The sequence below is a fragment of the Hyperolius riggenbachi genome, chromosome 6, assembly GCF_040937935.1.
Source record: "Hyperolius riggenbachi isolate aHypRig1 chromosome 6, aHypRig1.pri, whole genome shotgun sequence".
Classification (NCBI taxonomy): Eukaryota; Metazoa; Chordata; class Amphibia; order Anura; family Hyperoliidae; genus Hyperolius; species Hyperolius riggenbachi.
Window position 1 is genome coordinate 289,013,185 of NC_090651.1, and position 22,970 is coordinate 289,036,154.

General features: G+C 44.1%; 1 protein-coding gene across 4 annotated transcripts in view; it reads left to right on the top strand.

Moving 5' to 3' along the window:
• The window catches only part of TBCEL (tubulin folding cofactor E like), a 71,165-nt gene extending 49,826 nt beyond the window's left edge, over positions 1 to 21,339 (top strand). For all 4 annotated transcript variants that reach the window (XM_068241006.1, XM_068241005.1, XM_068241004.1 and 1 more), the window contains 4 exons: positions 4,277 to 4,533; positions 6,009 to 6,135; positions 13,582 to 13,698; positions 18,653 to 21,339. In XM_068241006.1, the coding sequence (XP_068097107.1) occupies positions 4,277 to 4,533; positions 6,009 to 6,135; positions 13,582 to 13,698; positions 18,653 to 18,971 (820 nt within the window). In that variant the 3' untranslated portion in view covers positions 18,972 to 21,339. The remainder of the gene's footprint in view (positions 1 to 4,276; positions 4,534 to 6,008; positions 6,136 to 13,581; positions 13,699 to 18,652) is intronic.
• Positions 21,340 to 22,970: the final 1,631 nt, after the last annotated feature.

The following is a 22,970-nucleotide window of genomic DNA, read 5'->3' on the forward strand; positions in this document are numbered from 1 at the left end:
ACATGAATTTTGGCAAAAAAATGATTTTTTTAACTTTCTGTGCTGACATTTTTCAAATAAAGTAAAATTTCTGTATACATGCAGCGCGAAAAATGTGGACAAACATGTTTTTGATAAAAAAAAAACCCATTCAGTGTATATTTATTGGTTTGGGTAAAAGTTATAGCGTTTACAAACTATGGTGCCAAAAGTGAATTTTCCCATTTTCAAGCATCTCTGACTTTTCTGCGCACCTGTCAGGTTTCATGAGGGGCTAAAATTCCAGGATAGTACAAATACCCCCCAAATGACCCCATTTTGGAAAGAAGACATCCCAAAGTATTCAGTGAGAGGCATGGTGAGTTCATAGAAGATTTTATTTTTTGTCACAAGTTAGCGGAAAATGACACTTTCTGACAAAAAAAAGAAAAAAAAAAGTTTCCATTTCTTCTAACTTGCAACAAAAAAAAATTAAATCTGCCACGGACTCACTATGCTCCTCTCTGAATACCTTGAAGTGTCTACTTTCCAAAATGGGGTCATTTGTGGGGTGTGTTCACTGTCCTGGCATTTTGGGGGGTGCCTAATTGTAAGCACCCCTGTAAAGCCTAAAGATGCTCATTGGACTTTTGGCCCCTTAGCGCAGTTAGGCTGCAAAAAAGTGCCACACATGTGGTATTGCCGTACTCAGGAGAAGTAGTATAATGTGTTTTGGGGTGTATTTTTACACATACCCATGCTGGGTGGGAGAAATATCTCCATAAATGACAATTGTTTTATTTTTTTTACACACAATTGTCTATAGAGATATTTCTGCCACTCAGCATGGGTATGTGGAAAAATACACCCCAAAACACATTATACTACTTCTCCTGAGTACGGCGATACCACATGTGTGGCACTTTTTTGCACCCTAACTGCGCTAAGGGGCCCAAAGTTCAATGAGTACCTTTAGGATTTCACAGGTCATTTTGAGAAATTTCGTTTCAAGACTACTCCTTGCGGTTTAGGGCCCCTAAAATGCCAGGACAGTATAGGAACCCCACAAATTACCCCATTTTAGAAAGAAGACACCCAAAGGTATTCCGTTAGGAGGATGGTGAGTTCATAGAAGATTTTTTTTTTTTTGTCACAAGTTAGCGGAAATTGATTTTAATTGTTTTTTTTCACAAAGTGTCATTTTCCGCTAACTTATGACAAAAAATAAAATCTTCTATGAACTCACCATACTCCTAACGGAATACCTTGGGGTGTCTTCTTTCTAAAATGGGGTCATTTGTGGGGTTCCTATACTGCCCTGGCATTTTAGGGGCCCTAAACCGTGAGGAGTAGTCTTGAAACCAAATGTCGCAAAATGACCTGTGAAATCCTAAAGGTACTCATTGGACTTTGGGCCTCTTAGCGCACTTAGGGTGCAAAAAAGTGCCACACATGTGGTACCGCCGTACTCAGGAGAAGTAGTATAATGTGTTTTGGGGTGTATTTTTACACATACCCATGCTGGGTGGGAGAAATATCTCTGTAAATGACAATTGTTTGATTTTTTTTTACACACAATTCTCCATTTACAGAGATATTTCTCCCACCCAGCATGGGTATGTGTAAAAATACACCCCAAAACACAATATACTACTTCTTCTGAGTACGGCGATACCACATGTGTGACACTTTTTTGCAACCTAGGTGCGCTAAGGGGCCTAACGTCCTATTCACAGGTCATTTTGAGGCCTTTGGATTCTAGACTACTGCTCACGGTTTAGGGCCCCTTAAATGCCAGGGCAGTATAGGAACCCCACAAGTGACCCCATTTTAGAAAGAAGACACCTCAAGGTATTCTGTTAGGAGTATGGTGAGTTCATAGAAGATTTTTTTATTGTCACAAGTTAGCGGAAAATGACACTTTGTGAAAAAAAAAACAATACATATCAATTTCCGCTAACTTGTGACAAAAAATAAAATCTTCTATGAACTCATCATACACCTAACAGAATACCTTGGGGTGTCTTCTTTCTAAAATGGGGTCACTTGTGGGGTTCCTATACTGCCCTGGCATTTTACGGGCCCAAAACTGTGAGTAGTCTGGAAACCAAATTTCTCAAAATGACTGATCAGGGGTATAAGCATCTGCAAATTTTGATGACAGGTGGTCTATGAGGGGGCAAATTTTGTGGAACCGGTCATAAGCAGGGTGGCCTCTTAGATGACAGGATGTTTTGGGCCTGATCTGATGGATAGGAGTGCTAGGGGGTGACAGGAGGTGATTGATGGGTGTCTCAGGGGGCGGTTAGAGGGGAAAATAGATGCAATCAATGCACTGGGGAGGTGATCGGAAGGGGGTCTGAGGGGGACCTGAGGGTTTGGCCGAGTGATCAGGAGCCCACACGGGGCAAATTAGGGCCTGATCTGATGGGTAGGTGTGCTAGGGGGTGACAGGAGGTGATTGATGGGTGTCTCAAGGTGTGATTAGAGGGGGGAAATAGATGCAAGCAATGCACTAGCGAGGTGATCAGGGCTGGGGTCTGAGGACGTTCTGAGGTGTGGGCGGGTGATTGGGTGCCCGCAAGGGGCAGATTAGGGTCTAATCTGATGGGTAACCGTGACAGGTGGTGATAGGGGGTGATTGATGGGTAATTAGTGGGTGTTTAGAGGAGAGAAGAGATGTAAACACTGCACTTGGGAGGTGATCTGATGTCGGATCTGCGGGCGATCTATTGGTGTGGGTGGGTGATCAGATTGCCCGCAAGGGGCAGGTTAGGGGCTGATTGATGGATGGCAGTGACAGGGGGTGATTGATGGGTGGCAGTGACAGGGGGTGATTGATAGGTGATTGACAGGTGATCAGTGGGTTATTACAGGGAATAACAGATGTAAATATTGCACTGGCGAATTGATAAAGGGGGGTCTGAGGGCAATCTGAGCGTGTGGGCGGGTGATTGGGTGCCCGCAAGGGGTAGATTAGGGTCTAATCTGATGGGTAACAGTGACAGGTGGTGATAGGGGGTGATTGATAGGTGATTGATGGGTAATTAGTGGGTGTTTAGAGGAGAGAATAGATGTAAACAATGGATTTGGGAGGTGATCTGATGTCGGATCTGCGGGCGATCTATTGGTGTGGGTGGGTGATCAGATTGCCCGCAAGGGGCAGGTTAGGGGCTGATTGATGGGTGGCAGTGACAGGGGGTGATTGATGGGTGGCAGTGACAGGGGGTGATTGATAGGTGATTGACAGGTGATCAGTGGGTTATTACAGGGAATAACAGATGTAAATATTGCACTGGCGAATTGATAAAGGGGGGTCTGAGGGCAATCTGAGCGTGTGGGCGGGTGATTGGGTGCCCGCAAGGGGTAGATTAGGGTCTAATCTGATGGGTAACAGTGACAGGTGGTGATAGGGGGTGATTGATAGGTGATTGATGGGTAATTAGTGGGTGTTTAGAGGAGAGAATAGATGTAAACAATGGATTTGGGAGGTGATCTGATGTCGGATCTGCGGGCGATGTATTGGTGTGGGTGGGTGATCAGATTGCCCGCAAGGGGCAGGTTAGGGGCTGATTGATGGGTAGCAGAGACAGGGGGTGATTGACTGGTGATTGACGGGTGATTGACGGGTGATTGACAGGTGATTGACAGGTGATCAGGGGGGATAGATGCATACAGTACACGGGGGGAGGGGTCTGGGGGGGGGTCTGGGGAGAATCTGAGGGGTGGGGGGTGATCAGGAGGGGGCAGTGGGCAGGGGGGGGGGATAAAAAAAAAAATAGCGTTGACAGATAGTGACAGGGAGTGATTGATGGGTGATTAGGGGGGTGACTGGGTGCAAACAGTGGTCTGGGGGGTGGGCAGGGGGGGGTCTGAGGGGTGCTGTGGGCGATCAGGGGGCAGGGGGGGGGAAATCAGTGTGCTTGGGTGCAGACTAGGGTGGCTGCAGCCTGCCCTGGTGGTCCCTCGGACACTGGGACCACCAGGGCAGGAGGCAGCCAGTATAATAGGCTTTGTATACATTACAAAGCCTATTATACTATTTCCATGCGGCGATCCGGGTGCTAGTAACCCGCCGGCGCTTCCGAACGGCCGGCGGGTTACTACGAGCGGTGGGCGGAGCCAGTCCCCGGCGGCTGATCGCGTCACGAATGACGCGATCGCCGCATAGCCACCCACGCAGCCGCCCCCGCCGATGGGCGTATTGCGGTCGTTTGGGCCCGGACTTTGCCGCCGCCCATCGGCTGGGGGCGGTCCTCAAGTGGTTAATATCATTATCTCTTTCGTCACACTTTTAAAATTACTCTCTTTTTTTCAGCTTGGAGGAATTGTTTTTGTGCCTTAATGACTATGACACCATTGTGAGTTCACCGGTTTGCTTTCGCTCAGTGAAGCTTCTTCATATAACGGATAATAACCTCCAGGAGTGGTCCGATGTATGTAAATTAGGCACCATGTTCCCATGTCTTCACACTCTAGTCCTTGCAAATAACAATATATTGACACTTGGGGACTCAGAGGAATCCTTGTCAAGATTATTTCCAAACCTTCGATCAATCAGTCTTCACAAGTCAGGTAATTTTGTTGTATCTGCTAACAGACATTGTATTGGCTCATAACATGCTAAACGAATATTCTTTTGGAGGCAGGTGATTAATTATCTTAAATCACTGCATCCAACATTGGTGGGAGCCTTCTTCTGTAAATATTTAATGTTTTTCTCTCAGACTCATTAAAACACACACACCACACACACACACACACACACACACACACACGTATATATTATGTATGTGTTCTGAGTTGCTACTTATAATGATAATTAGTCATCCCATAGTCCTCTGTGGAGCCAGCTCATTTGCTTTGCATGCATAAATAAATCTCGCTTCAGAGCTCATAGTTAGCAGGGGCATGTGTGCCCCTGCTAAACCGCGCTATCCCGCGGCTAAACGAGGGTCCCTGACCCCCCGAAATCCCCTCCGAGTAGCGGGGGATCTCTTCCGGATTGAGGCAGGGCTAACCGCCGCAGCCCTGCCCCACGCGCGTCTGTCAGCGCGTATCTCCGCCTCTCCCCCGCCCCTCTCAGTCTTCCTTCACTGAGTGGGGCGGGGGAGAGGCGGCGATGCGCCGCTGATAGACGCGACTGGAGGCAGGGCTGCAGCCGTTAGCCCTGCCTCTAGGAGCAGCAAAATCTATGACCAATTTGGTCGTTGATTTTGCGGGGGGGTTGGGGGTGAAGGGACCCCCGGTTAGCCGCGGGATAGCGGCGTTTTAGCAGGGGCACACGTGCCCCTGCTAACTATGAGCTCTGAAGCGAGAATTATTCTCGCTTCAGTGTCTCTTTAATACCAACTGACAGACTGCATTGAGTCAAATAGAGAATGATTCAGAGGGTTTTTACCTCAGCATAGACATACATCACCACAATATTGGGTTTGATTCACCAAATTAATCATAAATCATCTCTCTTGACTTATTTTGTAGCTCATCCATAAAATACATTTTAGCACTTTCCGCGCAGCAAAATCTTTTAAAATAAGTGGTTTCTGATTTAGGCAGGGTTCACACTTATCATTACTAGAAAACAAAAGTTTGTTTCACATGCATTTTTTCATGTTCAAATTTGCATTTGCAAACAAATTTTCGCCTATGTATTTTTTACTGCATCTAAGGAAATTCAATGGGATTTTGCATGCGATGTCCTAATTTATGCTGCAAGATGTAAGGTTTTTTTGTGCATGTGAAAAGCAAATTCAGTTAGTGATGTGGGGACCAGGTTAGACCAGGCATGGGCAAACTTGGCCCTCCAGCTGTTAAGGAACTACAAGTCCCACAATGCATTTGCCTTTATGAGTAATGACTGTGGCTGTAAGACTCTTGCAATGCATTGTGGGATTTGTAGTTCCTTAACAGCTGGAGGGCCAGGGTTTATTATTATGTTTATGTTGCACTTAGGAAATAACTGCTGCACATAAGATAGTTTATTATAATAAAATATAATTAAATATTCTTGGCTAATGGATAGTTATATCTCTCTCTTCTTGTTTTAGGTCTTAGTTCCTGGGAAGACATTGACAAGCTAAATTCTTTACCAAAACTGGAAGAAGTCAGGTTATTAGGTATTCCTTTAGTTGAGCCTTACAGCACAGAAGAACGCAGGAAATTAGTAATTGCAAGGTATTTGTTTTATGCTGTTCTTTCAGCCATGGAGCAATCCCATATCACATTGATCTGCATCTTTGTAGAAAGTTCTTCATACATTGATTAGCCAAAAAATCAGAGACACCCTCTAATAACTAGTTCGTTCGCCTTCAGCTCTGATCACAGCCGATATTTTTCCTGGCATGGACTCAACAAGATGCTGATACCGTTGCTGAGGAATGCTGACCCATGCTGACATAATGGCAGCTCTAAGTTGGGTCATATTGGATGGTGGCATTTCCAAACTTTGAAGTGATCTTTCAACTTCATCCCACAATTGCTCAATAGGATTGAGGTCAGGGTACTAAGCTTGCCGTGAAAGCAAGTTAAACTCTCGCACTCTTGATGGTCTCCCGCTGCTAAAGCCCATCCTTTGCAAAGTCTGTATTGTTGTGCATTGGTAAATGCTTTGTGATGCACCTGGAGTGATTTGAGCTGTAATTTGTCATGCTGTTTCCCTTCTGTTGCTGCGGACAATGTGTGCTACTCGCCTTTTACCTTTCTTGTTCACCAGCCTTTTTTAACCAGAATAGGCCTTATCACTTGTAGTTTTTTCTCAGCTACCACTCTCTAAACACCCAAGATACTGTTGGGCAAGTAAATCCTAAAAGAGTCTTGGTTTCAGAGATGCTAGAACCAGCTCTTGCACTGATGATCATCACTTGTTCAAAGTCACTTAAAGAGGAGCTGTTAGGTATAAGGTCTCAGAGAAAAAAACACATATATCAGTAGCTAAAGATTGGCTGTACTTACATTACATATGCACTTCACTGTCCACGTTTGGATTTCACAGAATATTTATATAGTATTTGCAGAGAATGATGCTCCTGACAGCTCATGGCAGGTTCCATATTTGTCTGTCTAGTATGAAGCCAATTGTGTCCTCATGTCCTCCCTGCTTCCTGATGATTCCACTCACAAAAAAGATCATAATGGAAAACACTACTGTGCAGTGAATATTAATTAGCCATGTGGCTAGGAACAATAGCGGACTCATGCAGTATACTCTGTCCTGTGATTTTTCAGTGCTGTGAGCTGGGCTGCATTACAAACTGCTGTAATATGAGCCTGTAACTTCTCACTAGCAGCCGAGGGGAGGACCCAAGGTGGGGAGAAGTAGCCCCAGAATGCTTTGCAGTATGGTATGCGGCCTCTCGTCCTTTTAAGAGCTTGGGAATAACAGCCTTGCTGTTCAGCACACATCAAAAGTAAGAGAGATTTTTAACTTCAGTATTGCCTTTTTGGCTTCCTTCTAAACTGTTTAACACAGGAGAATAGAGGTTTCAATTAGCTTTTGCAGCCTGACAGTTACTCTTTAAATCTTTTGTCTTATCCATGTTGACATTAACTTACATGATAACTACGTCATCCGAAGCTGAGTGTTCCTTAAATAAGCAACTCTATTCTGTTACATCACTCCACTTTACTGTTTAACTGATTCACTTTCAAATAAGGGGTGTCTCTAATTTTTTGACCACTGAATGTATATACTAAAAAAGATATTGGAACAGTACATTGGAGGACCAAAACCTCCATCAGGATTTCAACAAACAGCAAACCTTGATTTTTCTAAATTGTCCTCCTGTATTTCACTAATGTAAACAAGTAATTTCTTTGTGTGGGCTGTATCTGTATTCTGAACTGGTCATCCTGGATTAACAGTTGGCAAAGGGGGTATAAAAGAAATGCTTTAAAGAGGTAAAAAAAAAGTGCTTCATTTTTGACCATAATTATGTATAAATTATTTAGTCAGTGTTTGCTCATTGTAAAATCTTTCCTCTCCTGATTTACATTCTGACATTTATTACATGGTGACATTTTTACTGTGGGCAGGTTATGTAGCTGATCCTAGCTGTTTTGGCTGTTACAGACAGCTGTAAACAGCTATTTCCTGTCTGTGAACATTGTTACAATGTGGCAGTTTGCCCAGAGTACCGCGGTCCCAGAGCTTTTTGGGGGAGGGGTTTCAGCACAAAATCAGTCATACAGCGCCCCCTGATGGTCTGTTTGTGAAAAGCATTATATTTCTCATGTAAAAGGGGGTATCAGCTACTGATTGGGATAAAGTTCAATTCTAGGTTGGAGTTTCTCTTTAAAGAAAACCTGCAGGAAAAAAGTAAAGTTATGTACTTACCTCACCTCACCGTTGTTTCTTTGCTGCCATGCTCTCGTCCATGTAAGAGCGCAGTTGCACTGTGCAAGTACGCCCTGCATAGTAGCACAAAGCCGTTAGTGCTTCGCTCTTTCCTCCATGCATGAGCAGCTCTGAGCTACTGCGTACTTGCACCTGCACAGTGCAGCCATGAGATATTCAACAAGGCCTGTCAAACATGTTCGGAGTCTCCCAGCTCTGGAACTGCAAGGTCGAGGAGCATGGAGTGAGTTCCTGGACTATCCAGAGGCTCCATTCTACTGAGTATCTTTTCTTCTGTTTTTTTTTTTTGTCACAGAGACATTTTAATGTTTCAGCTCATTGGCTGTCTGTAAGGAGTAGCCCCCGTATTTAATCTGCACATTAGAGTATTTGCTGAAAGAGTTTTTGGCCCAAAGATTAGTAGGACTATTTCTTCAACCATGGGTTCATGTATCTTAACGATACTCATTGGGGTCCCCAGACCTTCCCTTTATCTCACCACCCACCAGAAGCCACTCCATCCCACGCTGCGCTGTCATCTCTCGTCACTTTTCCCCCTGGCAACAGATGCCTTGCTAGCCTGGTGATCAATTTATAAGCATTACTGATCAGAGTACTTCTATTTCTATTCACATTTTAAACTTCACTGACTAGACCACTGAAGTAAACATTTTAAATAATAAAACAAAATATTAATAATAATTAAATAATAAAACCAAAAATATTAAATAAATATAAAAATGTATGATAATCTTTCTTTTTATTCATGTTAAATTAATTTTGTGTTCAACTTGTGTGCTTTTCTCTCTTATTTTATTTTTATTTTTTACTACTGCCAACAGGGGCAAACTTGCTTGGATTCTGTAATGTTAAAACACTAGCACTAGACTAGACAAGACAAGACAAATAACATTTATATCGCGCTTTTCTCCTGGCGGACTCAAAGCGCCAGAGCAGCAGCCACTAGGGCGCGCTCTATAGGCAGTATCAGTGTTAGGGAGACTTGCCAAAGGTCTCCTACTGAATAGGTGCTGGCTTACTGAACAGGCAGAGCCGAGATTCGAACCCTGGTCTCCTGCGTCAGAGGCACAGCCCTTAACCATTACACCATCCAGCCACCTCTGAATCCTCCACTGTTGTAGGCGTCCATGTAAAAAATGTTATTGGTAATTTGGGCACTGGGTATAGGCGTTATTTAAATATCACAAATGATATTCAGTTAATGGCTCAGGCATTGTGAATTTATATGGTGCTACTACTGTCCCTTTCTACCGCTACCACCACCACCCCTCCCACACCCCCGTTACCCTATCCTCTAACACTAACCCCCTCCATCCTGTGTACACCTAACACTATCCTCCCCCCTACATACACCTAAAACTAACCTCTCCTCTTCCCCAACGCTAACTTCCCCCCTACCTACACGTAACCCTAACCTCTCCTCTACCTACGCCCAAGATTAACCTCCCCCTTACCTACACCTATCCCTAACCTTTCCTCTACCTACACCTAACACTACCTCCCCCCTACCTATACCTCCCCCCTACCTATACCTAACACTAAAGTCTTCTCTACCTACACTTTAAACTAACCCCCCACCACCACCTACTCCTATCACTTTACCTGACGCCTGCATAGGGATGCTCAAATTCGGCTTCGGGAGATATCCGGATTTTTGCTATCCAGATATCTCCCAGTAATGCTGTGCGGGCTGGGCGGGGGGGGTCAAGCTTACCTCTCTGACGTCTTCTTCGGTCGTCCCTTGGCGCCTCCCACGATGCGCTCCATGCGCGTCACGTGATTACAAACACTTCCTCCTTCAACCCGGAAGGAGGAAGTGTTTGTAATCAGGTGACCGCCGCTTGGAGCGCATCGTGGGAGGCGCTGATGGACGACCGAAGAAGACGTCAGAGAGGTAAGCTTGACCCCCCCGCCCAGCCCGCACAGCATTACTGGGAGATATCCGGATAGCAAAAATCCGGATATCTCCCGAAGCCGAATTTGAGCATCCCTATGCATAGTACCTCTATGTGACAGCCAATAATGGTAGTGGGCTATAGATATGGCCAATACCATCACTCCGCGCCATAGCAGGAGTTTGGCTATATACAGTAGTCAAAATCCTGGGCTGATGTTAATTGTCCTTGTATGAGTTAACATGCTGTAACCGCAGTGTTCAGTTTATACACTAGGTGAAAAAAAAAAAGCAGAACTGAGCCAGGATTGATCAGTTTAGAAAATGACAGGTTGATCTAGTAAGCTAACAAGCTATAATGCACTCTCTAATTAGGGCAATAGCTATGTCTGTTAGTTAGAAAGACAGTCTGTTTGCAACAAGTAAACAGAACTTGCTCGAACATAAATGTGAGTGCATAAATAAATGCACCAAGACAAAAACTCCACTAATCCCATGTCATTTATTAACTATAGGACATATCTTGCATGATTTTAAAACATTGTTAAAATTAATTTTGGGGGTTCCGGTCCACCTAGGTCTAATAGATTGGTTTGTAATATGTACCGTATTTCGCGCCGTATAAGACGCTCCGGCATATAAGACGCACCCAGGTTTAGAGGGCAAAAACCAGAAAAAAAAAAGATTTATACTAAACCTGGTGCGTCCATATTCCAGGAGAGTCTTGTACATGTTACCCTCAAATGTTGTCCTCCTGTGTCCCATTGTCTCCCCATGTGTCCCCAATACCTGCCCCATGTGTCCTCTGTGTCCCTCATACATGCCCCATGTGTCACCCATGCCTGCCCCATGTGCTTGTGTCCCCCATGTATCACCTATGCATGCCTCATGTGTCCCTCATGTGCCTGTGTCCCCCATGCCTGCCGTGTCCTCTGTGTGTCCCTCATGCCTGCCCCATGTGCCTGTGTCCCCATGTGTCACCTATGCATGCCTCATGTGTCCCTCATGTGCCTGTGTCCCCCATGCCTGCCGTGTCCTCTGTGTCCCTTATGCCTGCCCCATGTGTCCCCCGTGTGTGTTTGTAAATTGTGGCTGCACCCGACCGTTGCCTCTGCCCGCTCCCCATGATGACGCAATCATCACATGCCGATCACTAGAGCGAGATGTGCGGCTGTGAAGGAGGTCTCCAATCCTCGCGGGCATGGCGGAGAGGTAAGCCGCTGCAGATTAACACCCGGGGGGGCCAGCATTCACATGGGGGAGGGAGATAAGGCAGGCGGGGGAGCGGGCATATTAGACACTCGTGGGGGCACGCAGAGATCAGCCACACAGCGGGAGGGAACTTATTACACACGCCGGCACATTACAGGCATGGGGAGCGGGCAGAGGCAACGGACGGGTGCAGCCACACAGGCAGGGAATTCCAGACGTGGCGGCGGGTCGCGGTCCGTATCGGCGGGCGTTTCTAAGTCGGGAATTCCCTGCCTTTGCCGTATAAGACGCAGGGACTTTTCCCCCCTATTTTTTGGGGAGAAAAAGTGCGTCTTATACGGCGAAAAATACGGTATATGTTACATATGTTCAATTCAGTACAAATAAATGTATGCAAAAAACGCATGTGAATACAAATGACAGTGTGAAACGGAGAGGCTTTTTGCCAATATGGATAAAAAAATATTCTGTCTACTAATCCGATGCAAAATTTCAGTGTTGAAAAGGAAGAGTTGAGGTAGACTGGGGAAATATTAAGGTGCCATAGTGTTCACAGGAGATGTATGAGGTAAATAGGAGACATGCAAACATGCAAGAGTGCTAAAGAGAGTATTGCTGAGGTAGACAAATATTAGAATGGGAGCATCTATGATGAGAAAGTCTTGTGGACGCAAGAGCTTACCAAGCACTAATTTAGGGAACACTATGCTAAATGCGGTACTCCCCCCAGGCGATCCTTACGCATATAACCAACGCTTTCTCAAAGGCTGCTGGGTACAGTGTGGGAGGAGTCTTTTATACGTGTATTGCCAATACACGTACTGTATAAGCTTGATGATGCAGCTCAATACACAGGATCACGTGGTGCACCACCTTGTGGCACCACCGTGCCCTGCTGTAGTGTGTGTACCGTATATCAAAGTATGTATATGCTCGGTAAAGGGGAAAAAACGAGGGATGGAAATTTTTTTTTTTTCACTCTTTTTTTTTTTCTAATAAACTTTCCTTACCTCATTTTTTCTTTGCCAAGCTTTATACATAATTTATTTACACAGTTCCTGATAGGAGAAGACTAATGATTATGTGGTAAATGGGGGATTGAAATACGATGGGAATTAGTCATATTTCTACCGTTTTTTTTGAATGGCTTGTATAGCTTCAAACTCTCCCCTACTGTTAAGATGCTTTATTCATTTGAGGTATGGACCCTGTTACACTTAATGGGTTTTAAAGTTTTGCATTGCAGTGTGCTTTAACCTCCCTGCCGGTATGATTTCATGTGGCGCACGGCCACGGGAGGGTTTTTCTTTTTTTTAACATGTAGCTAGCCCAGCGCTAGCCACATGCTTCCCACCTCCCTGCGGCCTCTGGCCAGCCCCTCTGGCGCATAATCCCAACAGGAAATCCCATTCTGAACTGCTCTGCACTCTGCTAGCTGCGTGTTCTATACGATCGCCGACATGTTGTAAAAAAAAAATGACGCAAATCGGCCCAGCAGGGCCGAGAAATCCTCCTGCGCGGCATAGCCCGAGCTTAGCTCGGGCTTACCGCCAGGGAGGTTAATGCTTTTATTGTTTTTGGATTTTGTTTTGTTTGTTTTAATCCATAGCAGTGCATTATGAAAAAGCTTTAGTTTTTCAGCATATAATGTAAAAGAGGCCATAAGGAAACATGGACACTGAGCTGAACTTCAGTTGTCCTTTCAGTTACAACTGGCAGCAACTGATGTAGTGTAAAAGGACTTATGGCATTTTTTGTAGACAATTTACAGCCACCTTAATTCAGAGTACCTCTTCCCTCACAATTTAACCCATCCTCCTGAGAGCAGGTAGTTAGCACCACAACAAAAGTTTGCTTTTAACCCTGCCATGACATGTGGTTCACGTCTTGGCAGCAAAAGGGTTAAACGCTTGCTTTATAACATTAGTCACAATAAGTCTGGAATCTTAAAATGACTGGCCTGAAAGACACATTGACTAGAGTTTCCTTCATGCAGTGTGTGCATGGGGTTACTTTAGTGCGTTTATGTCTCTGGGCTCTGAGATGTGAGCGTCAAAACATATTGATTTCATGAAAGACAAATCAGGGCATTCTCCTCGCCTAATGTTAATGCAATGCCGTGATGGCCTAGCTAATCTTTTCCTCTCATATGAACTCCTAGATTGCCGTCTGTTTCCAAACTGAATGGCAGTGTTGTCACAGAAGGTGAAAGAGAAGACTCCGAGAGATTCTTCCTGCGTTTCTATATGAATTTCTCAAAAGAAGATGTTCCATTAAGGTGAGACCTTAGACAAATGATAATGAAAGAGGGAGGGCAAGAGGAAGGGCTCAGTATACAGTTTTTCAGAGACCATCAAAAGCATATACAAACACATCTCCTTCTAGCCTTGTGTTATAATGGCAGCGATTGTTCTCCTGCAGCTTAAACTTCTGTCAAGGTTTCAGTGAAATGTCAAAGCCTTGTTAACCTCTGTACACCAAGTAGCAGTCAGCTGTGTCAGTGAACCTAAGTAATTACTTTCTGAAGTCACATCCCATGAGAATTTTTCTCTTGTGAAAAACTCTAGCAAATTGCAACAGAACTGACAAAAGCACAGTTTATATTTAATGTCTGAAAAGATATCATATACACTATGATTTTGTTTAAAAAAAATATATGCTTACTATGCATAGGAAATGTATTTTTTGTGCAAATTTAAACATACAGTTTTAAACTTTTGAGCTACAAGTTCAAGTGCGTGCAAATAGCCGACTGAGCCCACCTGTAGTAGCATGTGCGCTTTCGATGTGAAGGGGAGCTACGCTCAGTAACGGGGGGGGGGGGGGGGGCGCTAAGCAGTAGTAAGTAGGAAATTTTGAGCCCAAGCTTCGGCTCGTGTTTAATTTAAAAGAATTATAAGGGAAAAAAAATGTACAAAGACAAAATATCAAATTTAAAAACTGATAAATGTTATTGTTTTGTGAAAATATATGCTCATATAAATGTTAGAAAGTTACGACAAAGACAAAACAAATGCATTTCCTCATTTACTGGGCAACAGAGCAGTAACACAACCAGATGAGTATTGACGTACAAAACGCGTTGGGCAAAGCTACTTGTGAGGAGGCGGAGCCACGAACCACAGGGAAGTTTGATTGCATGTGAGGGCTGACATCTTGCTGAATGATGATATGGAGCGGCACACGGAGGAGAGCCCGGTCAAAACTCTATGCTATTGAAATCACCTGATGTTTGTGAGTGCTTTTCCATTTTATATGTTTATTTTATGAAACGGTGTTGCACTATGAGAAGTATTATGTTTATTTGAGGTACTATTGGTTTAAAATGAACGGATTAGTGTTCCTCTGTAGTGGGGGAACACAAAGCATTGCCACACAGGAAGAGGAAGCTTCTGTTTTGTGTAAGACACAGTGTGACTGTAGGGAAGAGGATGTTCCTGTCTTGGTGCAAGACACAGTGTGACTGCAGGGAGATGGCCAGACAGCCGGGAAGGGGGCTCAAACCCTTCGCAGTGAGATTTGGCTCTATCTAAGAGTCAAAGGATCTGGTGAGTCTGATCATAAACTTTAATACATGTGAAGTTGCTCTGTGGAATCTCTGGATATTATTGCAGTATCACTGAGAGACTGTATTACTGATTGCAGCTTTACTGAGAGACTGGGTTCTGCTATACTGTGAATTGCATGCTGGCAGCGCTGTTGTATTTTCTTTTGCAGACATAAAACAAGCCAACTCTGAACAGGCAAATAATGCAACGATTTATGAATGTCCTCAACATAAATCACAGTGAATCTGAGGATTTCATAATCTATAGTACACAGTGCACAACTAGAGTACATAATAACTCTTTTCAGACATTAAATATAAACTGTGCTTTTGTCAGTTCTGTTGCAATTTGCTAGAGTTTTTCACAAGAGAAAAATTCTCATGGGATGTGACTTCAGAAAGTAATTACTTAGGTTCACTGACACAGCTGACTGCTACTTGGTGTACAGAGGTTAACAAGGCTTTGACATTTCACTGAAACCTTGACAAAAGTTTAAGCTGCAGGTGCCTGGCTCTTCTATTGACCACATATGCTATTGCTCCGTTGTTATTGCCTGATGAAGCGGGATCAAACCTGCGAAACGCGTTGCATATCTGGAGTTCATAAATAAAATATATTGACTGTGTTTACTACAGTCGTTGTGTGTCTACTTGGAGGAGGTAAGTCCACCACTACCTCTTCTATTTACCAAGAATTTGGTTTTTAAGCTCATTTAGCTTCCTTTTATCCTTTTGGCACCTCTGTTCTCCTGCATAATATTGAGTCCACCCTGGGTGGAGGGTTGAACCCCCTTTTTCTCATCTACAGAGAGCGACTTCTTATTCCTGAGTGGGGTCAGGAAAATCTCCCCACCTGCCTTTACAGTGGTTGCCTAATGGTAACCCTGGTTTGTGAGTATTAATATTTACTCTCTCTAGTAACCATTTGCCAGTACATATTACACTATTGGGGCTCTTGGTGTTCCTTGTTTTTAGAAATAACTTTGTGTGTGATCAGCACTCCTTCCCATACACAAATGACAGCATGGCTTTCATTTGCAGAGTTCCCTGTCCTACTGCTACAGTAGAGGTTTCAATTCAGCCACACCCTCTACTGATCCTGACTTGGAGGCAGGATGACTGCTCAGCAACACTTCTCCTCCCAAAAGATAGTGTGACCTAGAGGATACAGGGTTTTAGAGTTCCAGAGGTGCATATCTAAATGAAGAGTGTTTATTTGCTACATGCTTGCGGCTGTGCTGAACAGGCAACAGACATTTTATAACAGAAAATGTAGATGGCAGTCTCTATTTTCCCTTTCATTTTGAGGTTTCTTTAAAATGTATGTAATTAAAGAAGTAGGTGCACTTGGGAAGCAATTTTATTTACTGCAGTTACACAGTGAGAGCAGCCTTTGTCCTTATATTGTGGCTTTATCGTTATCCCTTATGAGACCCCGTTCACATTATCAGATTACGGTGCAGTACTCTCCCCTGCTGCTTCATTGCAGTAGCCATTAGTCTCTATGAGACTGACTTCAGTACCCGCGGTGTGAGGCAGTGTGCCGGAAGTGCTTTGGACCACAACACAGACTCTGCAGTGCGTTGCTGAGCGGTACCGCTCTACATGCAATTACATTGTAATCATTGGCACAGCAACAATCTATTTAGATTGTTGCACTAGCGGTGCCACGCGCTTGCGCTGATCATTCAAATTTCAGTGGCACACTTCCTGTCCAGAGGAAGCACGTCGCAGGGCGGGGCACTCTGTCGCAGGGTGATTTAAATACGAAATGGTGCTGTGCAATTGCCCTGCAATGGCCTCCCCTGCTACAGGACAATTGCACGTCACTGAGTGGGGGTGGAGCTACGCCAATCAACCTGTCAGCACTCTGCCACAGGGTGATTCAAATATGAAATAATGTGGTGTAATTGTCCTGCAGCGGACACCCCTGCCGCAGTACAATCACACCGTACCGTTTGAAACCAGCGTGAGGGGTCTTTTCTTCCTTTAGAGTGTGCATGGGGCTCGGTAATAGAATGCTTACATGTTCTTGGAGTTATTTTGGTGAGCACTGATTTGTAAAAAGCAAATAGATCCCAGTGATGAGGGTTGAGAGTGTGAACACTTTACACTACTCTTTAACGCAACTTTATTGAGGGCAGACTTAAAAAGGGAGGTCAAAGAGAGAGTCTTAACTGTGTAGAGTAATCAAATATGACACCTATCTTCTATAGAAACGTATTTTAGTGAGCTCTTTAATGTAAAATACAGTAGTGAAGATTCAGGTTTAATGTATCAGCACCTACTAGCAGTAACTAACGCACTACATAAAACCTTGAGACTCGGCTAAGAGGCCAACCTCTCCTGCTGTCAATGAATGCTTTGTCCATAGCTTTCCATCTGTGCAATGTGAAAAAGAGACACTGATAGGTCTTGTGCAGTGATTAATGGTCGAGTCTTTCCAGTTCATAGAGCCAGTGTGCTATTCCAAACTGCCTGTGTCTCATATTGCAAGTGACTGGGTCATTCTCCCCTGTGAATCATCATGTTTCTGACTTGCTTAGTGCGGGATCCCTCAAAATTGGAGTTTCTTCTACGAAGTACTGTATATCTCCGTCTGTGACACGTCTTGTTAAATTACGAAGCGCATAACAAGAAATGCATATTGATGTCACACTTTAGGATCGCACAGGTTACCACAGCTTGTATAGCAATAATAGCTGTGAGATCTTAACTAACGTTAGTAGAAATGTTAAATGGGCAGTTCCAACTCAACACTGTTCCAGATTGTCACTTGTCTGGGTTTTGAATATTCTCCACATTGTTCTAGTGACCCAAGGCACTTTAATGTGAACCCATGGTGTCTTGGCAGTTCCAATCCAACACTGCTGCAGATTGTCACTGTTGTCTGGGTCTTACAAATTCTCCACACTCCTGTTCTGATGACAACACGTATTTTTATGTGAGCCCATGCTGTCTTTATAAAAGTAGGATAATAAAAACCTGGCCGTCTCCAACCAGGGAAATGGGCAACAGTAAAGAGTGGTGTCAACCAGTAACCATACTTTCCAAAACTAGTGTTATAATTGTGACTCAGACTGGTCATTGCCAATGTCACTTTGTTTTCTATTTTGGGAAGACTGTCTCCTAACTTCCTGTGCAGTATGACAGGCAAACAGAAAGTCTTTAAAATGTATGCAGCAAAGGCATCAGTAAAAATTTGACTCTTCACCTAACCAGAGAAAAAGGTCCTTATTGCTGTCTGTGTTGCTGCTGTTGAAATTCTCCTTCACATCCAGTGAATTGTAATACCTGTATGCTTGTAAGATTTCATTGTGAACACAATTACAAATGTACACTAAATTCCCTAAAACCCTTTACAACATTGGGGGTTGAGTAATTTTGAACACAACTGTAGATTGTTTTGTTGTGGTAAGTAGTAATAACGTTATAGGTGAATAAATGGAAGGAGCGCTGACAGGTGAACATTTCTCTGCTTTTTTAAGGGAAAAAACTCTTGGAAGTGAAGGTAGTTAAGCATGTCTAGTAAATATAAGCTTGCTGCAGATTCAGCTGCATGGGTAATTTTTATAACTTTAAACATTACAAAAGAGTTTGTGTATGAATCACATATGCAGCATCTTTTTACTAACCCTTATACTTTAAATGCATTTTCTTAGTTTTCTTCTTTTTATTATCTTAGATATCAAGAGCTGGTTTCAAAGTACGGCAAGCTGGAGCCACTTGCAGAGGTAGACCTCCGACCACAAAGTCAAGCCAGCGTTGACATTCATTATGAAGAAAAAGTTCAGACAATTAGTATTCGACTTGATCAAACTGTCGCTGAATTCAAAAAGCACCTTAAGACTTTAGTCCCATTATCTGTAAACAATATGAGACTCTACTACTTGGACCATGAGTCCCCTTTTGGACCCGAAGAGCTGAAGCTCAGCACACGGGCGTTACATTCATATAATGTCCACGATGGAGATACATTTTATGTAGAACCTAAAACCAAATGACCTTTAGCAATATATTAATGTAATATAATGTATTACAGATTTTTTTTGTATATTATGGGCCCGATCCAAGTCATTTTTTCTCCTAAATTTTCTCTTAGGAGATGATTTTCATCTTGTGTTTAAAATATCTTTTTCAGCACTCTGAAAATGAGAAAGTATCAAAAAGTATGTGACAAAGTACTGTCACAATTATTATGAGTATTTTCTTGCTTGCTGGTGGCTTAAAAGGTATTTCATTGATGAGATGTAAAAACATCAACTGGGAGAAAACTTAGGAGAAAAAGTGAATTGGATCAGCCCTAAGTGTCTTTAAGTAATTTCACTTCTTACTTCCTTCATATGCGCTTCAACAGCTATGCATTTGTTCTCCTAATGGGAGACCCTGTAGTGTTAATGGGGGTATTCCTGGAACACTTTAAATGTATCTTCTTTCTGCATTTTATAAGAGACTTATGGGAGAATACCATTTAGAAGCCCTTTAGCATAGTAACTAAGTATCTTACAAGAAGGATGATTTCTAATTTAGGAAGCCCAAATATGTATCCATCTCCAGTATTCTCAGTATTCTCCCCTGTTGGCATTACCTTTCTGCAATGGAGTAGACTTAGAACAGACCAAGCATTTTGCCTATGTTGGAATAGAAGTAAAAACTCTATTATGGCAGATGAATATCTTCTATTCAGTCCTTCCCCAATCAAATTCCGAGATCCAGCTGTATGGAGTAGAAAGAGTTGTTATTACAGACCTGGTGCGGCTATGAGGCAAAGGCAGCAACCTGTTCCTGCTGACTGACTCAGACCTTCTGATGAGCTTACCTTGTGCAGCTTTATATGTGTTTGTGCATTTATTTATGAGGATTATAAAATGAAGGCAGTGCTGCTTCACTAGCCACAGTAAACTGTGTCTGCACCGACTGCCACTCAGAGTCAGAATCCACACCAGGCCGTATATTTCCCATGTGTCTCTGTTATCTGGTGAGAATGGAGCTATTTAGTCAGATTCCTTATGTGTCTTTGATATCCCATCATTCCTTGCTAAGGCTGTAATACACCATCGTCATGTAGGCAGACTTGGACACCTATCTTAGATCACCAAAGCCTAGACCACTGTGTACAAGCATAAGTTACTTTATTAATGACAGGTCCATTTAAAATTAACTCAACATTCAGTATTTACCCAGAGGAGCCAATCAGATGTATGTTGGTATAGGTTAAAGAGTGAAGGTTGCTAGGATCTAAGTTTGCAGGTTTTCTTTGGTCCGGCCTTTTTAAGTTATTTACTGTACAGTATATAAAAGATTTTTTTAAATTAAATTTAATTGCACTAAAATATATTGTCGCGCGGCACAGACAGCACAAGTATAATTTTAATGTCGTTGTATTTGAATGATTGTCTTCTCTCATTTATTAATTGTAATTACATTTTTTTACACGCAAGCCCCCTTTCCATGCATTAAAATGTGTACTGAAGACAATCTAAGAACGTAATACTGTTGGGCTGTAAATGAAAAAAATCTACAAGTATTATTTATTAAGTTGTGCCAAGTCCTTCTGTTGTAGAGTAGTGTTTATTGCTTGAATATGCCTTAAATTAGCCCATCAAGGCTCTCATAATTCAGGACAATAGAAACTATATGTGAAAAACTTACCAGATGTTATCTTTCAAGCCTCTCACCATGTACATTTTTTACCCCTTCATATGTGGATCATCCCCATTTAAATTAAACCTGAGATAAAAAAAAAGCATTATTACATACCTGGGGCTTCCTCTAGCCCCCTTTGGGCCATTGGCTCCCTTGCCATCCTCCCAGGCCACACCGATACCCTGCTGAACGGTCCGGTACATCTGAGAAGTCATGTGACCCAGCCGTGTATGTTCCCCCATCGCTTTCCCATGGTCAGGGAGCATTCTGTGCAAAAAGCTTTCAGTGATAGGAGCGTGACGGGGCTCTCATGTGGTTGGACTGAGTGTGCGCTGACTGAAGCCAACTTGTGATTTACCGGGCCAGCTAGCAGAGGATCGAGGTGTCCCGGCAGGATGGCGAGGGAGCCAATGGCCTGAAGTGTGTTGAAGCCCTGGTATGTATACATTTTTTTTCCTCATCATACTTTTATACATAAGTATACTTTTTAAGCAATACCCATACAAATTGGCTTTAAAGTGTACCCGAGCTGAAGCTTCGGTACAAAATCACGTACCGTATTTGTCGCTGTATAAGACGCACCTTTTCTCCCCCAAAAATGGGGAGAAAAAGCCCCTGCGTCTTATACGGCAAAGGCAGGAAATCCCCGACTTAATAACGCCCGCAGATACAGAACCGCTGACCCGCCGCCGTCGGGGATTCCCTGCCTTTCTGTGCCTGCTTTCCCCGTGCCTGCCTGAGTCTCCTGGCCCACTGGGTGGAGTGTCAATAGCGGCGGCAACTTACCTTTGGCAGGCTCCCGCGCTGATCCTAGATCATTGCGCTGCCCCCCGCTAGCCTCCTCTGCCTCCCCCCTGCTTTTCTGGCCCCCCCAGGTGTAGGAATAAGTAGCGGTAGCTTACCTCCGCAGTGCGCCCGCGATGACTGCAGACATCCGTCTTCCAGGCACTTCTCGCTCTAGTGACCGGCTTTGAACTGCGCATCATCAGTTCAAGCCGGTCACTAGAGCGAGAAGTGCCGGGAAGACGGATGCCTGCAGTCATCGCGGGCGCACTGCGGAGGTAAGCTACCGCTACTTATTCCTAAACCCGGGGGGGGGGGGGGGCAGATAAGGGGGGAGGCAGAGGAGGCTAGCGGGGGGCAGCGCAATGATCTAGGATCAGCGCGGGAGCCTGCCAAAGGTAAATTGCCGCCGCTATTGACACTCCATCCGGGGGGGCCAGGAGACTCAGGCGGGAGGGAGGAAGGCAGGCAGGGGGGCACATGGGGGGCAAATGAGGACACCCAGAAGGACACATGGGGGGCACAGAAGGACACATGGAGGGCACAGAAGTACACATGGGCACAGAAGGACACATGGGGGGCACAGAAGGACACATGGGGGCACAGAAGGACACATGGGGGGCACATGAGGACACATGGGGGGCACAGGAGGACACATGGGAGGCACAGGAGGGCACATGAGGACACATAGAAGGACATATGGGGGGCACAGGAGCACACATGAGGATACACAGAAGGACATGTACAAGACGCTCCTGGAATATGGACGCACCAGGTTTAGTATTTGTTTTTCCCCTGGTTTTTGCCCTGGGTGCGTCTTATATTCCGGAGCATCTTATACGGTGTGAAATACGGTACTTACCTAAGAAGGGGGAAGCCCCTGGATCCTAATGAGGTTTACCCTGGCGTCTACCATTGCCACTCAAGAACTCTCCAAAGATTACCAAAAAGGGCTTATCAGTGATTTGATCAGGGGCGCGGTCCCCTTCAAGAGCACAGGCTGCCGTACTGTACCTGCACTAGTATGGATGCATCTGCGCAGTAAGCCGGAGCCACTCGTGCAGCTGCAGCATGGCTGCGTTCGTGCCAGAAGAGAAACGTTGCTTTGATGAGCTGGAGGGTTCTCAAGCAGCAACAGGGTACCATCTTTGGGATACCTCATTGGGATTAGGATGTTGTTTATGCAGGTGTTTCTTCTCCTGAGCTGGATGCAGTCTCTTCTAGGAGGACGCATGGCTCAGCTCCCCCTCTCATTGTTTTCTGAATGGGTCATAACATGGCCTGCCACTCTTCTTCCTGCATTGTCTGCCACTCCATCTCCTGCCATTGGAAATGTATGGACATATAGTACATCATCGTGGAAATGGGGGATGACAAACAGCTTCTGTAGAGTACAAAATGGAGTCTGGAAAAACAGTGATAGCCACACAAGCCAGTTGACCATGGCAAAAATAGGATAATTATCTTGCTTTTAAACATCCAATAATGTGCATAAAAATAATTGTTTTTTCTTGGCGGATTTTACACTTGTCAAAATCTCAGGCCTTTATTGGCATGCAAATTAATATTTTTAC